The sequence below is a fragment of the Cryptomeria japonica genome, chromosome 6 (assembly GCF_030272615.1).
Source record: "Cryptomeria japonica chromosome 6, Sugi_1.0, whole genome shotgun sequence".
Classification (NCBI taxonomy): domain Eukaryota; kingdom Viridiplantae; phylum Streptophyta; class Pinopsida; order Cupressales; family Cupressaceae; genus Cryptomeria; species Cryptomeria japonica.
The window spans coordinates 437,994,754-438,015,041 of record NC_081410.1 but is presented as its reverse complement, the minus strand read 5'-3'; the positions used below and the strand labels follow the sequence as shown (position 1 = coordinate 438,015,041).

General features: G+C 34.2%; 1 protein-coding gene across 2 annotated transcripts in view; it reads left to right on the top strand.

The window, feature by feature from the left end:
* The first annotated feature begins 623 nt into the window (after window positions 1–623).
* Window positions 624–20,288, top strand: part of LOC131037510 (uncharacterized) — a 127,943-nt gene continuing 108,278 nt past the window's right edge. For both annotated transcript variants that reach the window (XM_057969668.2, XM_057969667.2), the window contains exons 1-3: window positions 624–767; window positions 11,832–11,940; window positions 12,067–12,106. In XM_057969668.2, the coding sequence (XP_057825651.1) occupies window positions 648–767; window positions 11,832–11,940; window positions 12,067–12,106 (269 nt within the window). In that variant the 5' untranslated portion in view covers window positions 624–647. The remainder of the gene's footprint in view (window positions 768–11,831; window positions 11,941–12,066; window positions 12,107–20,288) is intronic.

Below are 20,288 nucleotides of genomic sequence, written 5' to 3'. Positions count from 1 at the left end.
CAGACCAGAGCTGGTCTATAACAGTAACATCTTGGGGATGATATTTTTATATCCTCTGTGTACAAAGAAAACAACTTAGAAGCCTCCCCATACAAATCATGAACAAAATTCCCCAGTTCATTGACATAATGCTATTAATACTCACGCTGTTATAGATCTGTTTCTTTGGGTCTATGCTGTAACATGATGATGTGATGAAAGCCAAAGGTTGAAAATGAATTAACGAGATTTTGAGAGGTCACAATACTTTTACAGAACTTTTTTGTTCAGTAATTGATCCAAGAACCTCAATCTGGGGATGTTTGGTTGGCCCACCTTACATTACTGAATCATTACTTTTTGTACATGATTAATTGTTCTGGGAGATTTTATTTGACGGTAGATGCACTTTTATGCAATTAAAAGCAAACAAAATCATCCAATCTTTCTCTGTAGATAATAAAATTGCAAACAATATTATAATATTACTGTTGATAAGTGATATGATAGTTCAAATTGCTTTAGTTTTGTAAATTTTAGCTTTGCCTACCATTTGATCATCAATTTTATGTTGCATCTCGAGGTTTACTCTTTACTAATAAATATTTAAGTATGATTTTAACATCTTCCATTGGTTGACAGGGGAAGAAACTAGAGGGAATGTTGAAATGGGGACTAATATTGAGACCGTAGTCAAGAAATATGAAATTGAGATCTGGGAATGTCTTGAAATGTTGAGGAGTGCCTCTGACTACAATGCTGAAGAATCTAAGTCTCGTGGATGGAAAGTAAACTCTGAATGACCTCTTATCATGTCGATTTTTTGTCTTTTTGATTTTGAACACATGGCTGCCATGAAATATTTTTTCTATTTGTAAACACTTTTATTTCTTTCTCATGGATAAACCATGAAAACAATAATATTAAATAGAAGTTTCTAGTTGAAATAAATAATTAAATGAATTTGATGGGAAATGAAGCTTTCCTTAGAAATGCTAATAAAGCTGATACACTCCAATCATAAATTTTCATCTTTTTGATTTGGTATGTAGCATATTTTATTAATTCAAATATCATTTAGAAAAACAGGTGCATCTAGCACCTGCCTCTGGTTGACCAAAGTAAAGGCCTGGAAGAGATATTGAAATCAGTCTGATCGCAATCAAAGATAATGTCCATCTTTATCATAGTTTCATAGGCAGATAACAAGTATAAAAGCCTATATATTTCTTTTAATCACAGTCAAAAAGAACATTACCTAGATTAAAACTGAGGCAGTATTGCAGCTTGCTAGATCTATGTATAACAAGAAATTGTTAGATGCTAGCAGGCACCAATCCAGATAAAGTAAGGGTATTCAAATAAAATGAAAGAGATAAAAATGAACCATTAATATTGTAACGAGAATAATATTTTTTTATTGAATATCATTATTGTATTTAAACATCAACAAACATTAGGTATCTATCATTTGGTTATTTAGCTTACTTAATCCTTATGACAGTTCTTTTATAACATATATGACTAAAATAATAGCCTAAATGCTAAAGACAAACATTACATGGTAAATGGAAATTATACTCTAATATTCCCCTTTAGTGCCCACTTAGATGAACTCTGTAATGTCCCCTGCTCAGCAGTGATCAGTTCATTTGGCCGTTAGCCTATTCCGGAGGCCTTGGGAGTAGTAATTAGGGTTTCCTATTTTCTAGGAGGATGCTTTAGCAGTTTTGGTGGCTTGCATGTTGGAGTTTTACAGTTTTGATTCTAGATTCCTTCTGGGTTTTCAGAGAGCTTCGTGATAGTGTGACATGCAACTGAATCTGAGGACTTTTCCTGACTTACTATTTTTAGTAAGTTGCGATGGCTGCTCAAAATGTGGTTAAAATGCTTTTGGACACATTTACTATTTTTAGTAAGTGAGGGCGACGATAGTTTATTTTCTAGGTTTTTGGAGAGCTTCACAGCAGTGTGACATGCATCTCCATCTGTTCACTTTTGGTGGGTTTACTATTTTTAGTAAGTGACAGTTGTTTCCTAGTTTGTGCCCTAACGGAGTTTGGAGACGCTTACTATTTTTAGTATGCACTATTTTAGGGTTTCAGACTAAGCCAGTGCAACACAAGTATTTTTAGCAGTCCAGCTTTGCATGTTGATCCAGTGATTCAGTTCTAATTTTGGCAGGTAGATTGGATTCAATTTCTCCAACTTGATTATTTGATCAAATGGACTAAGTCATTTGTTAATTAAATGACTTAGGTTATTTATACCTTATTTGGGCGTCCATCTTGGAAATATTTTATTAAAGGTTTTAATCTTTCAAAAAATGCGAAAACATGAGCTTAAGTTGGCGTCCCCCTTGGAGAAATATTTGGCTTTAATCTAAGTCAAATAATTTTATGTTTTGGTGTCCAAAATGGCATTTCATTTCATTTCACTTTTGGAGGGAGTTGAATTTGAATTGGAGGGGATCTTTCTCTATAAATACAAGGCTCTACTCCTCATTTTGATCATCAAATGTTTATGCAACGAAGTGCTGCTGGTTTGTTTCCAAAACGTTGCTTCAAGGGTGAATACCTCCTATCTTTTTACTGTCTTCGAGTTTGAAAATATAACTCCTAGCTGTGTTCTAGAGGATGTATTAAGATCTCTTGATTGACTGAACGGATTTTTGTGGGTAGGAGCTCGTTGGAAAGCTATTCACTGGGCCTTTCATCTCCTGAGCTCAAAGGGTTGATTGGTAGAGAGTCTGATTTTTGGGAGCAAATCACCCCTAAGGCTGGCCATACTTTATGTGGGAGCTAAGTGCATTGCAAGGAAGGGTTTCGTGGATCCAGTCTTTGAGGGTTTCTTGTTTGGATTTTTCGGGGATATTCAGTACTCCTTCGGTTGTTTACACATTGGAGCTTCTTGGAGTGGACATTGGTGAGCTTTGGATGCTTGGAGAGTTTCTTGGTTGCTGATCTGAAGGCGTACAACCTGCTATTCACACATAGCAGCAATTTGGTATCATTGGTTTATGCTCATTCATGTTTGTTCCTCTCCTTCCATTTGATACTATGGTTTTCTATTGGTTGTATGTTGATAGAAGCTCACTTTTTCATGCTCTAATCATCTTATGATGTTCTATGTAATGTGGTTGGTAGTACTAACATCAAATGTTATTTTGATTAGTTTCCCAATACCCACTGTATAAGTGGAAGAGGCTGGTTTACCACCTAGCATAGATGTTTTATCTTTCTCAGTGTTTGTCTCCAGCTAATAATGTATTACTCCCGCTGAATAAGTGGTTTGAGTCTTCTTTGGTTTGTAATTTTTCCCACTGAAAAGTGGAAGTGGCTGGTTATACTGCCAAGAAGTTGTTTAATTTTCAGTATCTCATTATCCTGCTGGAAAGTGGAAGTGGCTGGTCTAATTGCCAATATGTAATGCTTTCAAATGTTTCATCTTTCCTAATGGTATTGGGTGCTAAATGTTGTGTTGGAAATTAAAAAAAACTAAGGGGGTCATTTCAAACTCATGAAGATAACATCTTGGAACTATTTACCTCATCTAAAGTGTCTTGTTCTGCATGAATCTTGGAAATGGGTTTCTTGGTTCAGTAAATTTTTTTTGAGAGCTTTATTTAGCAGAACTAAGTAGCTATATCCAAAGTTCTAATGCATAGGACTTAAATAAACACAATGTAATACATCAACTCCTTCATAAACATTAAAGCAAATTGATCAAGAAAACATATTTAGCTACACCTAAATTACTACCATTTCATATCATAGTCTTGTACAAGGTCTTTGAACCTATGTTTCAACAAGTTCCAAGATAGGAATGACAGAAGAAAGGAGAATGCATTTCTGGGGTGAATTATTTTTGAGGCCATTTTATGGGATGGAAAAGGGGACAACTATATAAAAAAATATGAAAAAATTTAAATTCAAATATTCATATGATAACATTGATAAGGCATTCATCAAATACATTGTAGATCTTTAATACACAACATTAGAGTTGAATTAAGAGTTCACATGAGAGACGAACAAATTAATAAATGCCAGAATTTAAAATGACAAAAACATAGAAAGCATGATGCTTCTCCTATATACATAAAGAGACATCCTCCTAGGATTTGGTGCATACCTTTTGGGATTTAAAGCAAAGGCTGACATATGAAGTAGGGTATTCATAGGATCCCATTGTTGCATCCCAACAAACTTAATATGCTAGTCATATAATCCCAAATTAGGATCTCTATCACAAATTTCTTGGTTCATTTGCCCAAAAATGCTATCAAATGTCTCATTAATCTCTCCAAGACTAGGAGAGTCCATAATAAGACAATACAGCATTAGCAAAAAAATTCAGAAATTCAAAACATATTGTAAGAGCATAGAAATAAAATTGTATGAAAACAATCAAGATGTTAGGTTCTACAATGATAACAAGGCATACATTGGATAAGTTCAAGGATTTTACAAGTTTTACGGTAGCAACAATTAATTTTTTTTTTAAGGTTGTCTTGTTGTAACTAAGCTCCATACGAATCGTATAGTTGCGAATTTTACAACTGCAATAATTCTGTATACTGTAGGTAGTACAATGCTAAAATATTGTAGTGATCAACTAGACTTTAAAGAGGTTATGTAGTGGTACTTGCAGAATTTAACCTTTCATATTTCCTTTTTCCTTTGTTATATAGTGGGTAGAATTTTGGCTTTTCTAATATTTTTCCAAGTTGTCATAATATATGAGAGTTTAATTTTTTAATATTTCTCCCTTTTCCCTTTTCCTTTTGCTTTTTCTTATAGGTCCAACTTATTTTCTTTATTTTTTTTCAATTGGCTCTAATTTATTCAGTTGTTTCTAATTTTCTTTCCATTTCATGCTAGTGTGTACAATAACAATAAGCTTCCTTGTAACATTCATTTGTACTTCTCAATTCCAACCCAATGATTTTATCAATTTGGTTTGTACCTTTTTGATTCCAAAGGTTTTTAAGTGTTTTTTGTGTAAGGAGAGAATTCCAACTAGAATGTCCCAAAGCATGAAAACCATCTCGCTTTTGGTTAAAAGTACCTAGCATTGTACAAAACAAATCCTTGGCAAGTGTGTAAGTTTTGACTTCACTACCTTTTCTGCCTAAGTTTACTGTTATGGTTGTTGGTTCATGAATTAGGTGTGTCCTTTAGCTTTACACTCCCTTGTTTGTATTCCGTATTTTTGAGTGGGAATGTGTGTTGGTGGTGTCAATTGTTCACCTTGTATCTTCCTTGCATCTTGTGCCTTCTCACGACTTGAATCATATTGTGTTTCGATTAGACTAGTTTGTAATATTTCATTTGCTAGTGGTACATAACTTTTATTATCTTCGGAGCAAGGTTGGAGGTCTAGAATTTCCTTGGCATTGGACTCCATAGGGCCTCTTTTTTGATATACCCATGGTTTTCTTGTATTCGAGTCCAAATTCGATGAGGTTGCTTCTTCAATCATCACATGGTTCCTTAAATCAATTATGCATTTCCTTCCCCTATTTTCAATAGACTAAGTACCTCTCTTCAATAATGGCTAGTGTTGGTTTCTACTAGCCATCCTTCAACCCAATAATGCATCAAAGGCTTATTTATTCCAAGAAATGAGAACAAAGTTCTATAAAATGGTTGGGTTATGATTATTTCCTTTTGGGCCATTAGAGCCCCCAAGAACTTTGTTGGTTGAAAATTTTGTACACTTGGGAAATGTACAAAATTGTGGTTTCAGTCACAGCATTTGAGTATGATACTCTCCTAATTAAGGGAAGGCTCCGCCTATCTATAAACTACTCCTAAACTAAAACGGATGAGACAACAATTTTTTTTCTTCTTCTTTCAAGAAAAAACTATATCCTTTTCTCCTCATAGAAAAGTGATAGCAATTGAAAATAACAGAAATAACAACTTATAAAACAAAGTGAGAGAAAGGAAATGAAGTTTCTTGAAAGAACAAAGACCTTCGTCACTTCCTTTGGGACGGGACACCAATATCAAGCTCAAAGTCTTGAATATGTGAAATCCTATCTATCCTTTTTTTATATTAATGATAACAAGAACAAAGTATGGCAGCACAAAGTTTGAAATATCTTATTCTTCTCTACATAAAACAACAAGAACTAGTGTGAGCTCAAAGTCTCCCAACTATTTCTTATCACCAAATCTACTTCTACTTTCCCTCAAGAACAAGTGTAGACACAAAGTCCTACAACTTCTCTCAACAGAATATCTACTCTAACTGATATTAATCTCCAATACTTGCAACACAAAGTCTACAAATCAAATTTGGTTAAGCTCTTATAGAAACAATAGCAAGAAAGATAATTTTGAACACAAACTCAAGATATTTAGCACAAAGTCTCAATTCTTGAGAAATCTTCTTCTATTTCTTTCAATTTCAATTTACATATAAAAAGCACAAAGTCTTTCTTGCTGCAAATTTTAGCAAAGTTTACTTGTTTGCTTTTCAAAAGATAAAAATTACAATAGACCCCCTCAAGTATCTATAGGAGAGGAGTCTTGAGAAAAAGGTGGGAGAATCCCAACTAACTTGAGAGATTCTCTCAACCACCATGACTTATTCAACAACTAACTAAGACTTATTCAAAGTTACAAGTCCTATCCTAAATCGACTTGTAACTAGCCAACTTGTAATTACAAAAGTGTAAGTGATGACTTGCATTTTACAAAAATGCTTTTACAAGTAAACATGTCAAAAAGGAAATTACAACTATGAAATTACAACTTTGAAAATACAACTAAGTGTTGAAACATGTTTAGACATGAATCCTTCGAACTTCTGGATAATCGTTCGTAGCTCATCAGGATTCAGCTCGTGGGTGTTCTTGGCAACAATCATGGTCTTCACAATGGTATCATGGCACTGAAGAAGCATAGAGTTGTTCTTCTCCAAAGTGGATTGAATTTCCTACAAGAAAATTTGATGTTTCATTAAAACTTGAATTGAGGCAGCTGAAAATTGTTCACTCCTCCACTCATTATGAATCTTCATCTGTAGATCTGCGAGAACTTCTTCTTTTGGTAGCAACTCCCCATTCTGATTCATGATATTGCAAGAGGCCTTCTCACAGCGAGAAACAACACCTTGGAATACTTCAACTTGCAATCTCATAGCATCATCAATATCTTCAATGAGGGATTTGAAAACAAGGGCTTTGTTCTCTAGGATCTCTTCACATTCTAGATACATGACCCTGGAATGAGTAATGTCATGCATCTGAAGAACACTCAACTGTTGTTGAGGCATCTTGCGCCAAATCGTCAAGCTACCTTGAACCCTTTCCAGGTTCTATTTGAAAGTCTTGGAGGCCTAGTTCAACTTTTCTCCAATGGTCTCCAACTTAACCATCATTTGAAATATGTCTTTCAGCTCTTGCACACACAGATCACGAAGATGATCCATCCAAGAGTCTAATGCTTGTACCTTCTGAGCAGCTCTTTCAACTCCTTGGACTGGTTTCTAAGTACTTGTGAAGGTTGAAGGATTGTACCCTTCACTTGAAGACTTGGTAATCTTTTGGATTGCTGCAACAAGTTGCACATTTTCCTCTTCTAGCTTATCCTTCTTTGCTAGAAGTTCATCACACCGTTGCACCAATGAGGCTACAAAATGTTGAGCATCATGTTTGACTAGTTCGTGCGTTTGTTTGCCCAAGTCCACCCTTCTGATCTTGTAATCAACAACTTGCATCTCTTCCTGTGGCTTGTCTACAATTCGATCAACAATTTCAGCCACCTTCATCCTGTTACTATAAAGTATCAACTGTTACCCTGGAGATCATCTTAGCCCTTTTGGCAACCTTGGGTTTTGAATGCTTGAGATGCTGGAAATCAAAGATGTAAGAAGATATTTCTTGCTTCTTTCTTTTAGGTGTAAAAGAACTAAGCCATGGAGGTAAAGTCATCAATTCTCCTTGAGCAACGATTGAAAGTAAGGGAGAAGCAGTTTCTGTTTGAACAACAGTTGTCATCCTGGGAGAAATTATTGTTTGAACAGAAACTATAGACTGCTCATTAATCGAAACTAGAAGCAAAAGTATAAATCTCTGACAAAGGGGTATATGTAGGATTATCCTCAAAGATATTCATCAAATTCCCTTGAGGATGATCAAGAGATTGCTTTGCAGCTGAAATCAGAATAACTCTCTAAGGAGATTCACCCGCTGAAACAGGAAAAATATGAACAATGGAAAAAGCATCCACATTCGCATCAAGAGAAGACATAGGTAATTCTAACGGAATCTATGGAGGAACTTCATGAGGTGACTCCGAAATGGGTGACTCATGAGCATTATCTGATTGTAGTTCTTCCTCTGGATCTTCAGCATCAATTACATGAAATTGAAATGATAATTGTAATGGAAAATTGCAACAAGACGCTTTCCTTTTGAGGGAAAGGTTGGATTTGAAATGAATTGCTTGTAATTGAAATGTATACCTTGATGAAGCTTTCTTGAATCCTCATGCAAGGGTTTTAGGATGTCTTCATAGAAAGGTGATAATGGATGCCATCTTGAATGCGTGAACTTGACTTCACTTCTTCTTCGATGCTTAATGAATGTTTGATTACTCGCTCACTTGAGTTGAATTTCCTAGAGTGTAATTGAGATCATAGAATTTGTTATTAGGTTTCAAATGAGAGGGGTAGACCTCCTTTTATACTTGACTGCTCAAAAATTATTTGAATTTATGGAGTAGGCCGACATGGGATCCAATTTCTTGCTCACTTGATGTGACCATTGTGAGGACCAAATTTGGGTCTTGATTGAGAGGACCAAGGCGCCCTGTGCCCTAGTCCTGAGAATCAGGATTCAGATTTGGGGAAAAGACAGAAAACGTGGTGAAAATGCAGGTTTGTGAGGTGGTGTGAGCAGAATCAAAACAGTCATTGGGCATTGAAAGACTAAGCATCAAGTGAGGTCTAGGTGAGAACGAAATTGTATGCAAATAAAATATACAATGTTACAAGAGGTAAGGACTATCTTATTGTACAAGTGCTATGTATATGCTAAATCCTCATCCAAAGTAAAGAATTATATTATGAATTAGAAAGATCCAAGTAGAAAGCTGAACAAGTTTTTGTACCAATATTCTAGATCACACTCCATGATCCATCATTAGGATGAGGAAAGCAACATGCAATAGTTAGGCCCAATAAAAAGGACGGGACAGAGGAATGGAAAACAAGAGCCATCACTTGTTAGGAGAAAGAAAAAATAAAATAAAAACAAGAATATTAAAGATAATAGGAGAACAAAGTTAATTATGAAAAATGAACTATTATGAAAAGGCAGATTTTCTTAGGAAATTAATAGTTATTATAATAGAATTGTAATTGTTATATATATGATAGTGTAGGAGAAAGTACTTATCTGATTAAAGAGAAATAATTACAGAATAGAATAATATTTTTATTTAATGATGCTTATTCAAATTATCATAATAGTTATAAAAATTATAATTATATATATTATCAAATTTTGATTTTCTTATTATAAGTAATATAATTAATATATTGTAACAAATTGTGATTATTGTATTACCAAATTAGAAAACAATATTGTGTTATTATAAATATCGCATCTATTGTAATTATGCTATAATGAATTGTCAATATCATAAGTATTTCCATTGTACTTCCTGAAGAGCTGCACCAATCTTTTGTTTACTTCAACAATTATCTCACAAGCTCACTCTACTTTGAAACTCACCTAACACACTGCTATGCTTAGTTTTATAAATGTTCTAGAACTCTAGATGATTTTACATGAGCCCAATGAGCATATTTATTCTTCTACATGATCGGCCAATCAACATAGAAGACTTACAACTCCTTGTAACTTCAGCAGTGAGAAGGTAGAACACCGTAGCTTTTTCTCTAGGTGGTTGGGTTTTTCAGTTGTCCTATTCAAGTATAGTCAGTAGTACTTGTCATGACACATTTGGTACATGCTGAGTGTTTTTAATTGGTCATGTGTTTTCTGGAGCGTATTTTCTCATTTGACAATTGTTGAATGTCTCTATATAGGGGTGTGTTTAGGTGGTACATTAGGCAAATGCCAAGTGTGTTAGTTATTCACATTTTTTGATTTTGGATGGGTCTCTAAGGGTCTTCACCACCCTAGAGCCTTGTCTTCAGTTCCTTCTGATCTTCATCTTGCACAATTTGTATTTTAGGTTTCTTGCCTTTGGAGTGTGAATGAATACATCTCATGAATTCATCATTAGTCATACATATTACAAATGGTGAATGGGTCTTATTGACCCAAAACTTAAAAAAAATCAACATGGATGATCCGGTTCGCATAAAGTAGGTTGACTACCAAGAAGGAGAAAACCTAAAGAAGCTATTAAAAATTTAAAAGATTACTAAAGAATTATGCCTGCCACAAGTTGGTACTCCAAAGCTCAGAAATGAATTATAGACATAAAAATCAGGATTATAGTGGGTCCAGTAGTTTGCATGCATTGTTATTAGCTTCAGTGTACTGTTCTCAAATTTATTTTTGAAGTGCAAAAAATTTGCTTTCTCTGAGGGTTAATGGGTGGTCCACTTTTATAGTCATCATTTGTTTATGGGTCTTATTGACCCAAAACATTGAAAACATGAACATGGATGATCCGATTCGCATAAAATAGGTTGACTACCAAGAAGGAGAAAACCTAAAGAAGCTATTAAAAATTTAAAAGATTATTCAAGAATTATGCATGCCATAAGTTGGTACTCCAAAGCTCAGAAATGAACTATAGACATAAAAATCAGGATTATAGTGGGTCCAGTAGTTTGCAGGCATTGTTATTAGCTTCAGTGTACTGTTCTCAAATTTATTTTTGAAGTGCAAAATATTTGCTTTCTCTGAGGGTTAATGGGTGGTCCACTTTTATAGTCGTCATTTGTTTATGGGTCTTATTGACCCAATACATTAAAAACATGAACATGGACGATCCGATTCGCATTAAGTAGGTTGACTACCGAGGAGGAGAAAACCTAATGAAGCTATTAAAAATTTAAAAGATTATTCAAGAATTATGCCTTTCACAAGTAGGTACTCCAAAGCTCAGAAATGAACTGTAGACATAAAAATCAGGATTATAGTGGGTCCAGTAGTTTGCAGGCATTGTTATTAGCTTCATTGTACTGTTCTCAATTTTTTTTTTGAAGTGCAAAAAATTTGCTTCCTCTGAGGGTTAATGGGTGGTCCACTTTTATAGTGGTCATTTTTTTATGGGTCTTATTGACCCAAAACATTAAAAACATCAACATGGATAATCCGATTCGCATAAAGTAGGTTGACTACCAAGAAGGAGAAAACCTAAAGAAGCTATTAAAAATTTACAAGATTATTCAAGAATTATGCCCGCCACAAGTTGGTACTCCAAAGCTCAGAAATGAACTATAGACATAAAAATCAGGATTATAGTGGGTCCAGTAGTTTTCAGGCATTGTTATTAGCTTCAGTGTATTGTTCTCAAATTTATTTTTGAAGTGCAAAAAATTTGCTCTCTGAGGGTTAATGGGTGGTCCACTTTTATAGTGTTCATTTGTTTTTGAATTACAGAATCTATTCAAAAGAATAATTCATTTCTTGCAAATATAATATCTAGACGTCAATGTCTCCTTTACCATCTACTGATATCTGTTTTATTAGTTACTGGAATTTGGTGCCAATGCATTACATTTTGAACAGCTCATACATTACAATTATTACTTGTAGAACAGCTTGTACATTACTTGCCCGTTACTTTATAGGTTTTCACAGTGGTATAGTTTATAAATTTTAAAATCTGACTATTAGTGTTCTCATTGTTTAGCTGAAACAAGATAATGATGAGTTCCGTGTAATGTATCGAGAAGGTCCTCAGGGTACTCCATTTCACACATTACTAGTTGAAGGCTACATAAATGGTCCACTAGACAGCTGTAAGTTCGTGAGTAAAATTGAAGCTATGTTAAATTGGTGGTACATTTGCTTTGAAATTAAGCTTTACATCAATTCAGTCTGTAAACCGGTTCTCGATGTATCATTTTTGTTTTGGATGTTTTCAGGTTTATGCGTGGGACTGGAATCGTCTCTATATCCACATTGGTGAGATACCTATGAATATTTAGAAGGCTTTCTAAACCCTTCTTAATAATTTTTTCTTCTCCTTGAAAAATGTGTCTATCTAGTAGATCTCAAAGATGGTATCAAAAGTTGATTACATTGTCTCCCTTTAAATTGTATTATATTATGATGCATTTCTTTGAATGAAAAATATTATATTTTACCTCCCTATTTTATTGGTAGTGAAAGTGAATAAAATTAAAGTAGGTCATATTCTAAAGTATTCAAGATTTTAGTATGAGTGCTCATCTAAATTTGTTTATAAATTGATTTTCTGAGATGTTAAACACTCAGGAAAGGATCATCCATCCTTATTACAACCAAGTACCTAAAAGCAAGTGCCTAAGAAAGATGCTAAGATTTGCATAGAATCCAACATAAAATATCAGGTACTACCTTACTCCCAATTGTCAAATGCTAGGTAGGTCACGAAAATCATCTTAGAAGAGGTTGTGAGAAATAGATGTCCAATTTAATATGAAAACAACAATATATTTTTCATAAACGGCTGCCAATAAAATTTTTAGTTCATTTTACTTGGCCAGGAAACTGGGTATGATATACAGATATTCATCAATAATAATTGGACTGTTTATTGAAGAATCTTCTCATCAGATTTTGGTACTACAAATCTCTTTCACGAGTGTGGATTTCCCTTAATTGTTTGAATTTTGTTATGGGTTATACCGTTATAGAGATAATATTTTGGTAGGTTTAGGTTCTAGAGGATAGCTAGTTGTTATACCCAAAAGTTTTACTGGAGTATCTCAGTTTCTCCATATGTAATGAAAGTCTTTATCCTTAAGAAACAGATAATGAGGGAAAATCTTGCTTGTTTTAATTGTTGGTATCACAGGGAATTACAACAATGTGAATATTTTGCAGAGTATACTTAGTTTCAGGAGAATATTTTGCAGAGTATACTATCTGTTCAAAAGGAAACTTACAACAATGGGGCAGATATTTTTTTAGGAGTTGAATATTTACTTGATAAGTTCAGTAGAGAAAATAGTTTTAGGCAACTTTGCCCACTTTCCATTTCATACATTTTTTAATTTTTTGAAATGTTTAAATCTTATATTAATGAACATTGGCAGAAGTTCAATCCAAAGGAAATCAAGTCCAAATTTTTTTCCACAAAATTTTGGAAGTACTGATGCTAAGTTGACTCCAACTTTGATCATAGTTGGAACCACGATTCAGCAAATAGCACGTCTCATAAAATACTGCAAAGTTGACGAAAAAAATGTTTTCTCCATTTCACAAGAATTTAACTTCAAAAACATTCAAATATAAACGATACAAGCTAACATATGTACCGAATATCAGAGTGTAATTCTATAATACAGTTCCACAGAAGCGGAGAATATTTGATTTATATTGTCCGTTCCAAATATTTGATTATGGATGTTTGAAGAGTGTTGGCAATGGCTCAAACTGATGTGGATCTTGTCCAACCCTCCCCAACACCAGATTCGTTTCTCAGCTTATGCCAATGGTACATTGAAGTTATATTTATCTCTGTTACTGTATTTGTGGCTTTGGGTCTAGAATCGGGTTTGGCTTTGGTTCAGGTTCGAACCTGAGTGCCCAGGCTGAGCCCAAGTGAATCCAAACGTTTCTAGCACTGTCGTCAAAGTTGGTCCTTAACATTTGCTCATTCACATTATCTAGAAAGTGCATCATTCATAGTGCCAGACTGTATTTGCAGCCCCTTTATTCGGGAAACAATAATACATCTTGGATGTCATAATCTTGTGATCTTGTAAGTGGGTTGGCTTTGCTGTAGAAAGTGTCATAATTTGGATTGCATTTGTTAATAAATTGAGGGGCATGTTAATTCTATATTGATGTCTAAATGATTGAGGATGGTTCCATTTTGAACACTTTGTGGGTTCTACTTGAGAGCTGAACTTGGTAATTACTTTATACAAGTGAATACAAGCTAAGTAGATGTGATCTGCAGTCGTGTAATTTGTTGCCTCTATCGATTTGAAGATATTTTTTAATTTTTATTTTCTGCATCATATTGTTCACTTTTATGCCATTTTCTATAGTGCTCTTTTGTAACTTCAGAATTGAAATCTTCTTTCTTTGCTTGAAGCTTCTATTTAATATCAAAATGCTTTGAAACAATCCATTCCATTGTATTGAAGAATGTAGTTATCTGATTAATAGCTTTCTAAGTTGCATTTTCTTTTATTCTCTCTATGCTGACATTCCCAAAATCACCTTGTTGTACTATGCATATATTCCATATGCTAGTTGAAAACCTTTTTGCCCATTTCTTCAATTTATATTTATAAATGTGTGTATATATAAGTATACAATACCCGAACCCGCACTTGTACCCGAATCGACAACTTAGATATTTATTGTACTTCTGCTTGGTACATACTGTGATGTGGGGAAATAGAGTTCACTAGCTTGTATGGGCAAACTAGAAATCTTAGGCCCATTTCTGCTTTAATCACTTTGAGAGGGAGAATGGTCCACTTAACCAAGATGTTCTTAGGCACAAAGTGAATCCATTGGTCCCTCATGGGGGTAATTGAAAGATGACTTTGCAATTTAGGAAGAAGGATGCAAAATGGGGTGACAAGATGACCTTTTGGTGTGCACAGGAAGATAGTGAACTAGCAAACTGATTCTGGAAGAAGATCTAGTAGAGTAGACTACAACCAACTTGCAAAACAAATTTGAGGCAAAACTGGAGGGAGCAAGGCCCCCATCTTGACTTTCTCCCAGGACTGTGGAGCCCTGCTTGACCTGCTCTAGGCAATTTCAGCTCTGACGAATTGCAGATTGTAGATCTCCACCTGCTTGCTATGTACCTGTTTCTGTGGGTCTATCACCTATTCTTGCACACAAAAAAGAGGGAAAATGTTGGGTAGAAAGGGGTTTTCCTAAGTCAAACCCTCGTTTTGGAATTAACCTTGAAGTTGAATTGAATTGAACTTGAATTGAAAGTGTGCTGATATATAGTAGAGGCTAGATCTGAGAATGAAAGTGTCTTATACCTTGATGATGCATGTGCTTCCTTGAAGGTGATCACAAATGTTGATGCAATAGCATGACTCCACAAAAGACCTAAAGGGACATCATAAAAGACATGCTTGCATGAAGGTTGTTGAAGGTTGCCACAATGAATAATATGGTGGAATGAAATGCCTTGAATGCTTGAATTGCCTATAGTTCTCTTCTTGTTCATTCACGTTCTTATTCTCCTTATTGCCTCTCCAAAATGAGGGAGGATACTTTTCTTATATACCTCTTCCAAGAATTTTGGGGTGCAAAACTCGGAGCAGGTCAACACGGGAAATGATTTCCCGCTTAACCAAGCTGACCGTTAAGTGGTTTGAATTTGGGCCCAAACACTGGGGAGCAGGGCACCTTGATTGGCTTGCTCCCGAAAGTGGGTCACCGTAGGTGCCTTGCTCCCTCCAGTGTGGCCCCAAATTGGGACTTGAGATCCAAATTGGGAAGGAGAAGTTGGAATGACATGGAATTGAGTTGGGGTGAACGAGACCGGATGCAGGAGGCCATACATGCTAAAATAGGGCCTAGCTAAGCAAGAAATTGCATAGGGATGCAATTTACGATGCTACACATACACTATATATGTGTAATGTCTACATATTGACTACAAAATAAGAATATAACAATAGATAGGTGGGTATGAATGAATAGGATGATAGGTTATTTATATGTAAATCAATTGGAATGTTCAAGGGGACATGTCTTGAAAAGGTGATAAGTCATATCACTTGGCAATGATGATTAATAAATAATCAAATTAATTAGGAATACAACTTGCTTCTGTGAGTGTGTTTCAACCTCAAAGTACAAGTACTATACAATAATTAGTATGCATTGATAAATTTTGAGAATAATGACATATGGAATTGGGATTAATCCATCTAAGATTGATCTTGATGAGAATTAAAAACTGTTGTGAAATGATAACCAAATTTGTTTACATGAAACCTAGGACTTTCATCCTAAATTGCAATTGAGATTTGTAGAAGCATGATGTTGCAATTGCAAGAGTTAACAAGAACAAAGAGGTCAATAAAGCTCTACTTGAGGTTTCGTTATCTTTTGTGGATCAATATTCATGGTTGTTTCGTTCACTTTCACATCTACTCAATTATTAGATTTTTAATGTCATGTAAGCAACTTGGATTTGTTTATTTCTTGAATTGCAATCTTTAATGATTTTGGCATGAATCATTTTTAATTCTCATTTGAACTCCTTTTCTTTGATTTCAGTCAAGAAACTTGGGTAAGGAGAGATTGATGATGCTTTCATAAGTCATTAAACTGTCTTTTTTAGGTAATATTTTATCAAACTTTAATAACGTATATTTATAATATTTTTTTTAACATTCTTCATTTTGGTTCTGTTACTCTTCTTTCAACTGATTCAAGTCCTTCAATAAAACTCTACAGACCATATTTGGAAGAATAGTCCCAGTATGAATTAAGTTGTGTTGTCTTGAAACTCAGTATTAAAGCTATACCAACAAAAAATTGCATCACTTGCAAAGCACAAGCCCTTAAGAATTTGAAAGTACATCCTTATTCTTATGAGAAAACCTTCCTGCATTGTTGGCAGTTTTCTTGTCCTTAGAACATTATGTTACATTATTATTTTTAAGGTTTACCACTGTCTCTTTAAACTTGATTTACATTGAATTTAATTTTTTTTTCTAATGTAGTATTCTTTACTTTAAAGTTTAAAGTAACAATATGACAAATCTCTTTTTTGTATTAAGTTTTACAATGTTAATCTTTTCTGAAACTTCCAAAAAGCTGCGTGTTTTCTTTGCTTTTATTATTCTCTTAACATCTTTGTATGTGTAGGATAAACTCTGCCTTTTTAGTTTCCTTTTCTAACTTCAACAATCAACACAATGAAATGTGGCCATTATAAATTGATCTTTCAATTTTTTTGAATTTTTTAACGAATATTATTAATATTTAATTAATTAAGATAATTAATCTATCAGTTATGGTGAATTACCCCCTAATAAATTGTTATTTCTCTTGACTTATACTCATTTATTAATAAATAAACTGCCGCTCCACCACACGGTTCATTGATGCTAATCTTTTTCAACCTTAATATAAATTGATTAGAGAAGTTGTGATATTATTAAAAAACAGCCCCTTTGATTAAAAAACTAATAATATAGTTGTGCTTAGAAATGGTAGGAAAATGTATTAACAATTCAGAGAGCCTAAAAATAAAAAATAATGATGTGACCTAGAGAATCAATGTTGGTGAAAAATTTAGAAGAGTGAATGTCAAACTCCTCAAGCCACCATCTCAAGAGATTTAAGAAACAATTCACTGTCTTCTCAAGGTCTTCATAGACACACTTTATCAAGAACAACAATGTAAACTATACAAACCCATAATTTTCTCCTACATTCCCCCAATCACGCCATCATTCCACTAAGTGTTCTTCGTTGAAGCAACAATAGCTCAACTTGACCAATTTTGCAGGAACAGTAAAGAAAACCACTTTAAGTCATCCCAAATTGACCTCTCTTGGAAGTGTATAAAAAAGAGAAGCAAGAGCATATTGAAAAGAAGCTGAAAGGATGCTTGAAACAGAAACCAAGTAATTTTGGTTGATTTAGATTCCGAAATGTCATGGACTTTGTCTTTTTTATCATCTGGGACAAGTTTGATAGCAGTCAAATGTTTTTTTTTATTATCTCTACACAAGATGAGTTCAAAAGTGGTTGATATCATCACTTGTGCTTTGTTCCCATTTGACTTCAATACCTCGAGCGTCTAGATCACCTAGTTTACATTGGTTTCTTTTTAGCTCCGACAATCAGATCTCTGCAACTTTGTTTCAATTAGTTTCTTGCTTAGGTGAGTCATTTTAAGAGTGAGAAGTTCAAGGATGAGTTTGGAGAACATTATTTCACTAAGCTAGATGATAACAATAGTTTAATCGATCCATTTTCAAACCACTCACCTTTTTTTAACCTTCCATAAATTAATAACTTTCGAAATATTTCCATACATTAAAATTCAAAATTGCTCCTTAAACTAAGTGAAACCATTAGGAACAGGTGCTGTACACCTTGCATAACATGAAATTTTTTAATTTTTTAAAAATAATTTTGTTTGTGTTGCATCTTAGATGATGCGTTCAGCCACGTTAAGTATTTATTTGAGTCCACTTGTAAAGTTGTATGTAACATTGGGTTAAATATTTTATATGTGGGTTACACATTTAAAAATTTTAATATTTGAGAAAATTACTACCAAAAGTAAATGTGGGGTTAATAGTTTTGTGGACTCACGGTTTTGAGGCACTTGGTTTTACCTTACCACTTAATTGTGGGGTCAATAGTTTTGTAGATTCATGGTTTTGAGGACTTATTTTACCTTACCACTTGGTCATATTTGTGTGAGCTTGTTTCTATAAAGCAAGCACATGTTTAGTGGTTGAGGTTGGCTATTGGAGGTATTGGCTTGGCTATCATTATATTGAGCCTTCTTTTGAAGAGCATATGTGAATCATGGCATGGGATGTGTTGATACATGCTTGGACAAATGGAGGATGCATTGGAAGAGCTTTATGTTTTAGAAGTATTCGTGAAGACTTTGTAAGTTTATTGTAATGTTTTCATTTCTGAATAATATATTGAATGTGGGTGCTTTTGGACGTTGGATTTTTCCCTCTTGAGGGATTTCTTAGGGTATTTCTTGTGTTACCTTGTGATGTTTCTTCGATCTTTGCATATAGTTATGTTGTAAGCTTGCATGTATGATTTTCTCTCACGGGTTATGTAGGAAATGGTTTGATCAACTTGAATGATTTTTTTAATAAGTGGTATCAAAGCCATGGCTGTTGTTGTGGCTTGGTGAGATCCCTATTATGGTATAACCCTTGTTTGAGTAGATGCAAAGTTGAAGACATGAAAATGCAGAAAAGATTTCAAACAGTTCAAGGTATGAGACACGTTTTGCAGGATGCTTTATAGATTGCAGTTTTGGGGTTGCAGATTTGTGGTTATTTTTTACATATCTAGGGTTTGAATTTGATTTTAGAAAAAAATGTCTTTTTGGGTGTCCATGAGTGTTTTGAAGGGGAGGTTTTATAAATGACCCCTCAGGACAAACCAGACCTTACCATTGGATTAAGAGGTCTGGGAGATGAAGATTTACATAAAATTCTATTTATTTTAGTCACCTGAAAATATGCAATTTTTTTTTGCTCCCTAGCCTAGTGCTACAACCGTATGGCCATTTGTAGAGGCCAAAAGTAAAAAAATAATAAAAAAATTAGAAGGGGTATGGGGTCCGCATACCTCATATGCCCTTGTGCTAGTCAACAACAATAGAGTATGGGCTTTATTTTGGAGACTATTAAGAGTTGGCCCACACCAAAGAGTTCTACAAAGGCAAAGAACTTTGTAGTTGCCAATCAATCTAGCATTTTCTTTAATAGTTGATTCTTTACATAAGTTGCCTTGTTGGGTAAGATTTTTCATTGGAGTACGATACATGATTACACTTTTGATGCTTTGAAGCACATGATTTGGAATTCTTCAATGATAGTGTTGCATAATTGATAGCTGCCTTGTGAAGTTGAGTACAATGTTCCCTTTTTTTGGGTCCTCTTGCTTTGTAGTTGGTGCTGACTTTTGGGTTTTGTGCTAGCCTGTTCAGAGGGGTAATTTGAGGTTACCAGTGAGCTCAAATGATTTAGTGGAGTTGTATGACACTTCCAGATGTTATTTTCGGCTTTTGGTTTGGGCTCCAAGATTCTTGGAGGGAGCGTCTATTTTTAAAAAGTCACCCAGTTGGGTCCTTTTTATCAAATTTCATCATCAAGATCACTCCTACGAAGTCAGTTTTTAATTTCAATGCATTTCAACCATTGTTGCTACGTGAGTGTAATTTAGAGCTATATTAAATTAATTTTACTAAGGTTGGATTTTTAATTAAAATAATCTATCGGGCACCTTAGTATTATGGGTCGTTGGAAAGAGAATGGAGACTTTTAAATGATGAGATGTTGAAAAGTGACTTTAAGTGCCAAAAATGTTTTAAAAACAAAGTAAATCAATTTTTTGTAGTTGTAAGGCTTATTAAATTAATAAAGTGATTTTATAAAGGAATTTCTAGAAAGTT